Raw genomic sequence first — 12,207 nt, forward strand, 5'->3', positions numbered from 1 at the left:
TAATGAGATAAGTGTTCAATTACTTTTGAAAGCAAAATTTTGTCAACTGATCTTAGAAAAGAACCCTAAGATGTTTTGGTCTAACAAAAGATCAGTAAGCAGTTCAAAATCTCCTATTCATTCACTCAGTGTCCATACTCAAACTGAAATGGAAGATGACAAACAGAAATACTGAATTCAGTCTTCTGAAATTGTTTCAGTGTGGAAGATCATAACACAGTCCCTCCTTTCCACCACTGTATAAATGCTGAAATGGCAGATATTGAGATAATCAATCATGGAATAGAAAAGCAACTGCAATCTGTTAGTAATGGAAAGGCATCAGGACCAGATGAGATATCTTTAATATTCTACAAAGACTATGCAAAAGTACTTGCTCCCCTTCTAGCAGCAGTTTATCATAAATTTCTGGAGCAACAATCAATCCCATTTTCAAGAAGCATCGTAGGACAGATGCACATAATCGTAGGCCCATATCATTGATGTTAATATGGAACATGTTTTGTGCTCACGTATTGTGATGTTTTTGCAGAATGAAAATTTCCTGTATAAAAATCAACAAGGATTCCACAAACACAGAGGTATTGTGAACTCAGCTCATTCTGTTCCTCTATGATATCCACAACGCTGCAGACATAAGCATTCGTGTTTATGCCATTTTTTAGACTTCAGAAAGGCATTTGACACTGTCCCACAGTGCTGCTTAGTGAAAAACATATATAAGCTTACCAAGTATTGGACAAGACTTGTGACTGGATTCAAGACTTTCTTGCAGACAGAACTCAACCCATCACTCTTAATGGAACAAAACTGACAGATGTAAAGGTAATTCTGGGAGTACCTCAGAGAAGTGAGAGAGGACCTCACTGTTTACAATGGATATAAATGGTCTAGTATAGTGCATCAGAAGCTCTTTAAGGCTGTCCACACATGATGCAGTTGGCTATAAGAAGGTAGCAATGCCAGAAGACAGGGGTAGTTTGCTGAAGGGCCTACTGAGGATTGATAAATGGAGCAGGGACTGGTAAATGATCCTGAATGTAAATAAATGTAACTAGTGCACTTACACAAGAAAAGAAATCTGCTACTGTACAACTACACAACTAATGACAAATTGCTGGAAACAGTAACTACCACAGAATATCTAGAAGTATCTATACAGAGTGACCTCAAGTGAAATGCCCACAAACAGTAGGAAAAGCTGATGGTAGACTGCTATTTATAGGAAGAATATTAAGAAAATCTAATTTATCTACTAAAAAATGGCTTACAAGGCACTTGTTTGACCTATTCTTCAGTATTGTACATCTATCAGGCATCCTTACCAGGTAGCACAGATAGAGGACCTAAAGAAGATCCAACAAAGAGTGGTTCCTTTCAGCAGGGGATCATTTAGCCTGCAAAAGAGCATTACAGAGATTCTCAGTAAGCTCCCATGTCAGACACTGCAAGAGAGGCACTGTGCATCACAGAGAGGTTTATTATTGAAATTTTGAGGGGGTACATTCCAAGAAGAGTCGGACAGTATGTTACTGTCTCCAACATATGTCTTGCAGATTGACTATAATGCTAAAATTCGAGAAATTAGAGCTAAAACAGAGGCTTAACACCAATCATTTTCCCCATGCACCATTCATGAATGTAACAAGGAAGGGGGGGATCAGTTAATGGTACCACTCACCATCTGGTGGCTTGCATGGTGTTTATGTGGCAGTAGATTACAGCAAATTTATAATCTTAATTCCAAATATTCTGACAAACTGTAAAAGGAGTAGTTAATGAGATATTCTTTTAGTTTGTTTTTGAATATCTAGAGATTTTCAATTTCCAGCTTGATGTCTGCTGGCAACATTTGCACAACTGGACATAAAAGTCCTCTCTGAACCCTACATAGGGATGCATAGCACACAGAAATTACATTTTTTTCTAGTATTGTGACTATGAGTTGTAGAGTAAATCCTAAATGCACTTTAGTTGTTCATAACAAATACTACTCAGGAGTATATGTATTGGCATGGCATAGGTATTTCAGCAATCATTGATCTCACACTCCATACATCATGAATGGAATGGGAGGAAGTCTCAACAAGTTGTACAATGGAAGTACCCTTTGTCATGCACTTCACATTGGTTTTGAGTGTGTAGATGTGGATGCACATGTAACTGTAAGAGTCCCCAGCTTCCTCAAGAGGATTCTGCAATTTGGTTATCAATGTTACACAATGTTCTCATTGTATGCTTCTGTAGAATAAATACTTTTTAGGCATAGCTCCATTTCACCAGAACAGTAGTGAGTGAAACTATGCTAGCAATCTTGCCTGTAGGATAATTCAGTGAGACTTCTAATCACAAAGCAGGCCAAACTGAACTTTTCAGTTAATTGATATAATGCTGGAATCATTTGAGTTTATGATGTATCTCTGCCTTGGAACTTCACTTGTGGAAACTCATTCAATTTATGCATATTGATCTCTACTTCTGGTGGCTGTAAGTGAACTTGTTTTTCTTATGCTAATACTTTGTCCATGCAAAAGGAATGCCTTTAACACCACATGATTTTAGTTACCATAGCAGAATTTTAGGCTCTATGCAATCAGACAAATGTTTCTTAGTTCTACCATAACTGAGTTTGTGAAATCCAGAACATGTTTTGAGACTCAGTAATAAAAATCAAACAATGGAAAATCCAGGATGGAATGTAACAATATTATAAGAAGGAAAGTTGCCTCTCATCATATAGCAGAGATGCTGAGTTGCAGATAGGAACAAGAAAAAGACTTTCACAATTGTGTGTGTGTGTGTGTGTGTGTGTGTGTAAAGTCTTTTTGTTGTGCCTATCTGCAACTCAGCATCTCTGCTATATGGTGGGTGGCAACTTTCCTTCTCATAATAATAAAAATTATGTTTTTTTGAAAAACTGTGATTTGCACAACAGCTATAAGTCACTTTATTGTGAAAATCACTTGGTAGTTTTCACATAATAGTTTGAAAATGTGTATACACATTTAGTGCAATAAGCTATGAAGAAGGACTATGAGGAAGGAAAACTTACTTATTAAGCTAAGATATTGTGTCTAAAATAGACAAATGTAGGATATAAAATCTTGTTCAAAAAGTTAAAATCATTCACCATATACAACATTCAGTGTTTAGAAGACTAAAATTAAAATCATTTGAAATGCTATTGAATAGTAGGCACACATAACTATATGGCTACTTAAGTAAAACAAAGAGTTTCCACTCCAATTTTGAACGCAGAAAATAGAACTATGTACCTGATTCAGCAATTACTTTCAATAGTATATGCAGTATGTCATATTATGGAGAACCTACTCATTATTCTCTTTAATGAATAGGATGACTTAATGATTATCAGTTACATCTTCACCTTCAGCAATAAGATTGTATTATCCTATTTAATTCCACATTAAATTCCTAGTTGCAAATGTCTGAAGACATATGTGATAATGCTGCGCTTATCTGAGAACTAATATTTAAGATATAGCAGAACTGGACTATTCATTTGATGCCTCAAAATTTCACTATTTCTTGTTTATTAAAAAGTTCAAGGGTTCTTATCACTCTGAAAATGTTTCACTCCCAAGGGAGTATTATTAAGTGTTGAACTTTGAGTTTGGGGAAGAGGAAGTGTTCTGCTGTGTAAGTTCATTATGCAGCTGGCTTTCCCAGGAGAGAGCATGGTGGTGCTGTGGGGTAGCAGTACTATCACAAATGAGCTGCACCTGCTCCTACTTCTTTTTACAGCTCACCACAGTCTTTTCATGGACACAGACTGACTCATTGTTATCAGGGGGGAAGAGACTGGGCAGAAAACTCGCAACTGATTCCTTATGTATCATATTCCAAGATGTGATTTGCACTTCAGTGGTTCATAAAGCAGATACTTATTATTGTTGAACTCCATTTTCTCTATAGTTTATTAGTAGACTGGAAAAAAAGGAAGTATTTTTATGGAAATTAGAATGAATAGGTTATACAAACAAAATGTTTAGTAACTACAGTCAATATACTATGTGGGCTTTTCTATAAAGATGAAATTATCTAAAGTCAACAGAAGACTATTCCTGAAGAACACCTTTATTAAAAACAAGCTTAGCAGGTTTTTTCCACCTTAATTATTGGTTGTGGCTTCTTTTAAGTGGAGTGATAGTCTATTATGCATAAAAATACTATGATTAATAGTATATGAAAGTTATGCAGTATAAAACAATATTTCACTGACCTCTCCATAAAGTGATATGCTATCTTGAACTTCTTGTACAGTGGAGTTTCCATGAATTTCCACAGCTGTAATCCATTGTCTAGTTCCACAACACAGCTGTTAGTAGTCTCTGCAGCTTTAATCAGTTTTGATGATCGAGATTCATTTTTCAGTCCATCTTCAGTAAGGCTGCCTAAATTAACGTCAAATGCCACTAACCCCACCACTGAGAATGAAATATAATAACTAAGCATTAGAACAAATGCAGTCATGACATTCACATTTGCTGCAATATGTTAGTTAAATGTGTTATAGGTACTTTTTTTATTTTATTTTACACATCTAGTTCTGTAGGGCCAAACTGAGAAGCAAATCTCCATGTCATGAAATGAGTCAGTACATGAATTTATAACAGAAACGTAATAATAAATAAAATAAAATAAAATGTTTATGAACCCTAAAAAGACTACAAGTCATAAGTTTATACAAACGTGATCAACAATGTAACACAGGAATTAGATTAATTTTTCAAGGAACCCTGTATAAACATGTAATGAAATTTACATACAAGTAATATGGCACAATGAGACCAATGTAAACTCTCTCTCTCTCTCTCTCTCTCTCTCTCTCTCTCTCTCTCTCTTTCTCTCTCTCTCTCTCTGTCTCAATATTGACTAAATATGCACCAATGACACTGCATGAGAAGTATAGGAATTACAAGACAAAGTTTGTTTCCTATCTCACATGGTAGCATAAGTTTTATGTTGTTTCTCATACAACGAAGAGCCAAAGAAACTGGTAAACCTGCCCAATATCGTGTAGAGCTCCCGTGAGCATGCAGAAGTACCACAACACTATGTTCATGGTCTTGACTAATGCCTGAAATAGTGCTGAAGGGAATTGACACCATGAGTCCTGCAGGGCTGTCCATAAGTCCATAAGCGAGAGGGTGGAGATCCCTTCTGAGCAGTATGTTGCAAGGCATCGCAGATATGCTCAATAATGCTCATGTCTGGGGAGTCTGATGCCCAGCGGAAATGTTTAAACTCAGAAGAGTGTTAATGGAGCCACTCTGTAGCAATTCTGGGCGTGTTGGGCATCCCATCGTCCTGCTGGAATTGCTCAAGTCTGTCGAAATGCACAATGGACATGAATGGATGCAGGTGATCAGACAAGATGCTTACATATGCGTCACCTGTCAGAGTCATATCTAGATGTATCAGTAGTCCCATATTACTCAGCCTCCACCAGCTTGAACAGTCCCCTGCTGACATGCAGGGTTCATGGATTCATGATGTTGTCTCCATACCTGTACACGCCCATCTGCTCAATTTGTAACAAGGCAACGTATTTCCAGTTATCAACAGTCCAATATTGATATTGGCAGGACCAGGCAAGGCATAAAGCTTTGTGTTGTGCAGTCATCAATGGTACACAAGTGGGCCTTCAGTTCTGAAAGTCCATATTGATGATGTTTCATTGAATGGTTCACATGCTGACACTTGTTGATGGACCAGCATTGAAATCTGCAGCAATTTGCAGAAGGGATGCACTTCTGTCACACTGAACAATTTTCTTCAGCCATTGTTGGTCCCGTTCTTGCAGGACCTTTTTCTGTCTGCAGCAATGTCAGAGATTTGATGTTTTACCAGATTTATGATATCATGGCTCACTCATGAAATGTTTGTACGGGAAAATCCCCACTTCATCACTACCTTGGAAGTGCTGTGTCCATAGCTCATGTTCCAACTGTAACATGACATTCAAAACTCACTTAAATCTTGATAACCTACCATTGCAGCAGCAGTAATTGATCTGACAACTGCACCAGACACTTGGTGTCTTATACAGGGTTTGCTGACTGCAGCACCATATACTACCTGTTTACATATCACTTGAATACACATGTCTTTACCAGTTTCCTTGGCACTTCAGTGTATATACATATGAAACCAACTTAAACATTAATCATGAAACTGTTGTCACGAAAACTTTTCCCTCCTAAATTCTCCAACTGCTTTTTCCAATAAGTCACAGATTAATTTTTATAGTCTTGTAGTATTGCAGATTGACCAGATAACCTGTTCCCACTGCTGAGCACATTTGAAATTATACCTCTTATCAAACATACTTGAAAACAAAAAGATCAGCAATTTTCACCCTGTAGCACTCAACATGTAGGTAGCTAGTTCAAATCATAGTGGTGAAAAAAATTGTTAACATTACTATATGGTCATCAGAGCTAAGGAGAGATTGCAGCAAGTAGTTTCTGATCATCAGATGGTGCAACGATATTCAGTGTCATATTCCAGACTTCTTTTGAGTGTCTTACTCAGTGAAAGCAATCATAGTGTTGACTGTAATCCAACTAGTTGTTGTGGAGCTTAAAAGAGAACATTCCTATGTATGAACAATCTTGATGAAACTTGGTGGGTGTGTAGAGGGGGCAAAATAATGCAATACATATTTCATTTTTAAGAGGTAAAACATGCCCCACAGGTAATTTCACATATCAGATTTAGAGGGTATAGCTTCATAACCATCAAACATAAAAAATGTATTTCAAATAAAAGTTGAAATGTAACAAATGCTCTTTAAAACTGTATAATCAACTGTTGAAAAAATTGAAAATTTGTAAATTACACCACTATCATTAATGAATTTTGCAAACTGGTAACTTTTGTTACAACATAAATTAAAGATGGTTTCATACCTCATACATCCATGTGTAATAAAGCTGGTTTCTGTAACATCATTTCTGGAAAATAAGTTGTACACAATTTGCTGACAGAGTATGAGCAACATATCTAATTAAACTACCTGAATGTTCATTATTACTCTAATGACTTGTATTATTATTTTGGTTTATGTTTTAAACTATTATATTCATTGTAAATTTTTTTCATTTTTTAGTTTACAGTTTCACATATGTGTATTTTGTTAATCATAAATAATAAGAAACCTATTATTGTGATACATAATAATTACAGTAATGATAATCAGTAAAGAAACTCTTACACTATAACATTTTTTTACACCATGCACACAAGATGAACAAATTTTCTCCCACACTGGCGAAGACATCTGTCAAAAACCATTTGACTTTTCCAAACATAGCTTGCCACATATTGATGCCATCACAATATTTGTGGGCTTGATAAAGAGATCCTCGAATTCTCAGTCCAAACTCACCACTAGTTTCTTTTAAAACTATGAAAAGGAGGGTACAAAATTTGCCAGCTGAAGAGACTGATGGCTTAATTGTGTAAGTGAAGTTCTATCCATGGTGCATCTTTGTAGGCTCTCAAAGAGAACATCTCACAAACAGTGAAACAGCACACATATTGTCAGCAAATGTTCGTCTATTTGGACAATGCTTTTGAGTACGTATTGCTTGGCACACTGTCTGCCGGAAACAGTCACTGCAAAAAGATCTTCATGATACAACAATGGCGATTTTAGGACTATTATTTGAAAATTATAAAAGGATTATGACATGAACACACCCTGTTACCATCTATAGGAGCCAGTTCTCTCTAGCACCACATCTGACTAGCTACAGCTCAGAGTGCTGCAGTTTGCGGCCTCCAGTCTACTAGCAGCTCATGGGGAGGAAGGCTGCACTGCTAGTTGATGGCATCATAGACCATGTTACAAGTCTGCTAAGAGTTGTGCATGGTGGTGTATTCCATTGGTGTCTCCTGTTATATAAGCCAGTGCTGACAGTCCTGCAGCAGTCTAATCTGGCACTTGCAGCTGCTACAGAACTGTACATCACTGTATGATTACTGGACCCTGGTAGACTTTTTAGGATCTCTCTCTCACAGAATGCTCTTTGGATTACTGCACATCACACAGATTTCTGGATGTGGCCATCAACATGGACATTTCTTCATATTCTTCTTTGTGCTGCCTGTACTTGTCACTATTCACTGAGCATGTGGTGTTGAATAAACTTCTTGCCAAATTGGTGTGAGACTTTGTATTGTGTATAAAGTAAATCTGTTTGCAAATAGGGAAGGTGCCAAATGTAAACCCAGTTAATATTTCCTAAATGCTAAATGATCATTTCAGCAGTATGGAATTCCCTGAGAGCTCTATCAATTGACAGGAAGTGCAACTGAAAGAAACCATTGTAACATTTATTTGTGACGGGCTCCATGATATAGCAATGATTGATGATGATTGTGTATCTGATTGTGAAACACATGAAGACTTCTTCATCCCAGGCAATGTCCTTCCTTCAGAATGTGAATTAAACTTTGAATACAAGAAATCTGTGGTTGAATTTTGGAAAAACAGAAAGAAGGGAAAAGGTGACTTTCATCCATGTAGCATAAATACCACAAAGCTATGTCAGTGAAACAGCTGTATCATTGGGAAAAGTATGTTGTTCTTGATGGCTCAAAACAGGATATGATGATGGTACTACACTGCTAGACTTCACCAAAAGTACTGGAGGCTATGGACCATTGTCTGGTTACCAATGATACTGACCATCAAAAGTGAAGTTATTTAATTCCAAGTCAGTCCCCAAATGGTTACTGAATTTTAAAAAAGAGCATGTAATTGTATCTCAAAAAATAGCAACATTTGTAACTAGACACTACATAAGCAATAAAATTATCTCAACAATGTCACTTTATAAAATTTGTAGTGCAAGTTAAGGAGTGTATCAGCATTTTGGTGGCTGAAAATATTTACAACCCTGATTAGAGCAGATTGAATCTGGAGTTGCACATTTGATGTACTTTGTTCCAAGAGAGGTAAAGAAAATTGAATCCTTGTTGCAGTCATTTCATCAGTTACTCACAGTTATACTATTCAGCCTACAGTCTCTGCAGCTGGCAAACTGCTTACCTGCCTTTTCATAGTTTTAAAAGAAGCTAATAGATAGTTTGGAAGCCCCAGATGTTTGTGTGAAGCATAAAAATATGGTAAACCGTCTGACCACATCAAAAGTTATTAGATGGATGTTTTATTTCCGAGTGCAAGAGGAAAATCTGTATAATTGTAAGATTCCTAGGGTGGTGAGTATGAAAGAATTGTTTGGAGTGCTGTTCCTGATGACAAGGATCTTGTTCACTTGATTATCCCAAAAGACTTGATGGGGCAGGTACAGCCATTGAATGTATACAGCTTTCAATGTCAGAAGAATTTTGTGAGAAGATTTTCAGAACTAGTTCTGTTGCACGATCATGATGTCAATCTCCACTTGAGAAACAATACAATCAAGTTGCAGTCACTAGTATATAGTCAATTCTTTTCACCAAGGTTTCCCAATCTACCAAAATATGCCTGGTATAAATGAGCATAGTCAGAGGACTGACTGCCACAATTTGTGACACCTGCTGAATTTTGTTTCTTATGGACTTGTCCCATCATGTGTATTATGGGAAGAAATGTTCATTTGGTGTGTGTGTGTGAACAATTTTGTATCATGATAATGAGTTACTTACTATTTTCAGTTAACAGAATACACATTTGTGAAATAGTAAACTAAAAAACAACCAAAAAGACTTGAAACCATAAAATAATGATTTACACAATACAACAAAAATATGTACAACAAATAATCAGAATAATAATGAACATTTGGGGATTTTAATTAGATACATTGCACATACTCCAACAGCACATTATGAACAACTTATTTTGCAAAAATGGTATTACTAAAACCAGCTTCATTGCATGTGGATGTATGTGGCATGAAAGTTTCTTTAATGTACGTTGTAAAAAAAAAATTCCATTTTGCTTGATGGTAGTGGGGTAATTTGTAAATTTTCAGTTTTTTTCAAAAGTTGGTTATAGTGCTTTCCAGAATGTTAGTTCCATTTCATCCATCATATGAAACACATTTTTTATATTTCACAGTTTCAGAGCTATTCGCTCTAAACTTAATATGCTAATTTACCTTTCTGGGTGTGTTTTGCCCCTTAAAATTGAAATTAGACACACACAAAAAATAGGTACTGCTTTATTTTGCCTCTTCTACATGCCCACTAAGTTTCAAGATAATTCATTTAAATATGGGAATATTCCCTTGTTATTGGCACCACTGGTAACATTAAAAAAAAGATATGATGTGAATTTTAACCTGGAAGCACTCATTTCCAAACTGTAATTTCTATAAGCATCAATAACAATAAAAACACAAGAATCCACTGCATTGCATAGGAAGTCACCACAGCTGCCTTCATAATACACTTGCATATATATCTGAGAAATCATCCACATGTTAGAGGATTTTTACCACTAATCCTTTTCAAAAGGAACAATGTGGGACCTTCTTTGTTGCTACAGTGTTTAGTAATAATCAAAAGGATTCAGTCAGCCATACTGATCAGACAATTTCTATTTAAAATAATGCTTGTTATACACTGATACAGAGAAAAAAGAAACAATCATAAATACTTACAGCTGGCAAAATATCATCCATAATTTTAAAACAAAATTATTTCTCCATGATGGAGTAAGGGAAATCATGATAGTAACATAGACCTATAATAATGGAAAAAGATTTCACCTATCTCTCACTGGTTAATGTGCAAATTCTCTTTACTGACAAAGAGCAAACAAGATAAGTTGTAACATAAAGAAAGAGGCAACCTCAAATCTTTTAATTCACCTTAACAGATGTCCAATAAAGAAGAGAGATACTTTTGAAAGGAAAAATTGGTGAGTATAAAGAAGGAATTACTGTAACATATTGTCAACATCAGGGCTAGAGCACAAATTAAGCTGGATGAGGGTGGATGACAGAACACAGTCAAAGGGAGGAACCATGTCACAAATTCACCTGTATAGATATAGGATAACAATAGAAAATCCAAATGAGAGTAGAAAATAAATATTTGTATCCCAATCATTCAGAACAGAATTAAATGTAAGTAGTTTTTTATCAATCCAATTACATTATACGGTCACCAATTTTGTTTGCTACCCAGTATAATTGCAATTTTGTTAATAAATGTTGGTTTAGTACTTAGTTAAATGCTTTTCATGTGTTAAGAAATAATGTATCCACTTGATTGCCTCAATGTATGACTTTCTGAATGCCATGTGAGAAAAGCATAAGCGAGTTTCACAGGGCCAATGTTTTTGGAATCTGTGCTGTTCGACATGGGGAACTCAGTCTATTCAAGACATCTCATTACATTCAAACTCTGAATATGTCCTAGGTTTCTACAACTGATGGATGTCAATGACATTAGATGGTCATTTAAACAATCATTTGTGCTTATCTTCCTATAGACAGGTGTCACCTGCAGTGTCTTACAACCAACGATACCATACTACCTTTGTCCTAAAATGCTCCATGTACAGGTGTACTACACTAGGACCCTTGATCCATAAAGTTAACAGCAGTGCCAGATAGGCAGAGTTTTTTTCATAGAATAAAATGTCTATGAATATTTTTAAAAAGGATAAATACACAAACTCACAAATCAATTTCTCATTGTGCTAAAAAATCAGGAGCATTGTGGAAAATATAATGGTTGTTTTTATGTCCCCTACTGGCTGTCTTTTGTTTCCAGAAAAGTTATTTTATTTCTATCAACAATGACAAAACGTTTTCACTGAAACATTAAGGACAAACTAAGACTATCAAAGCTGAGTATATAAAACGTTGCATGCCAGCTTAGCTTCTTGTATGTGGGGGAGAGTATTAGGAGACAAACCAACTTTATTAACATTGCACCTGACTGCAACTTAGTGTGTCTTCTGTACGGTAAGTAGCAATCTGTCTTTTCCTATATTGTTCATATTCCTACCTGGAGATGACATTTCTTGATTCAACTTTATTTAAAGCTACAAAAAGCTAACAGCTATTACCTGTTTCAATATCTGCCATTAGATTCACTTCTAGTAACTCACATATCTGAGACACCAACTTCTGTAAACTTCAGCAAGCTGAAAATGCAGCTGCCTTAGAACAGAGCAAGCTGAAATCTCCCATTTGCCTTATTACACTCATATCAGCA

The 12,207-nt window shown here is 35.9% G+C and overlaps 1 protein-coding gene across 2 annotated transcripts in view; it reads right to left on the minus strand.

Annotated features, from left to right (window-relative positions):
* LOC126100456 (cytochrome P450 302a1, mitochondrial) overlaps positions 1-12,207 on the minus strand; it is a 230,022-nt gene that overhangs the window by 55,687 nt on the left and 162,128 nt on the right. For both annotated transcript variants that reach the window (XM_049911065.1, XM_049911064.1), the window contains exon 5: positions 4,244-4,448. In XM_049911065.1, the coding sequence (XP_049767022.1) occupies positions 4,244-4,448 (205 nt within the window). The remainder of the gene's footprint in view (positions 1-4,243; positions 4,449-12,207) is intronic.

The sequence above is a fragment of the Schistocerca cancellata genome, chromosome 9 (assembly GCF_023864275.1).
Source record: "Schistocerca cancellata isolate TAMUIC-IGC-003103 chromosome 9, iqSchCanc2.1, whole genome shotgun sequence".
In the NCBI taxonomy this organism is placed as follows: Eukaryota; Metazoa; Arthropoda; class Insecta; order Orthoptera; family Acrididae; genus Schistocerca; species Schistocerca cancellata.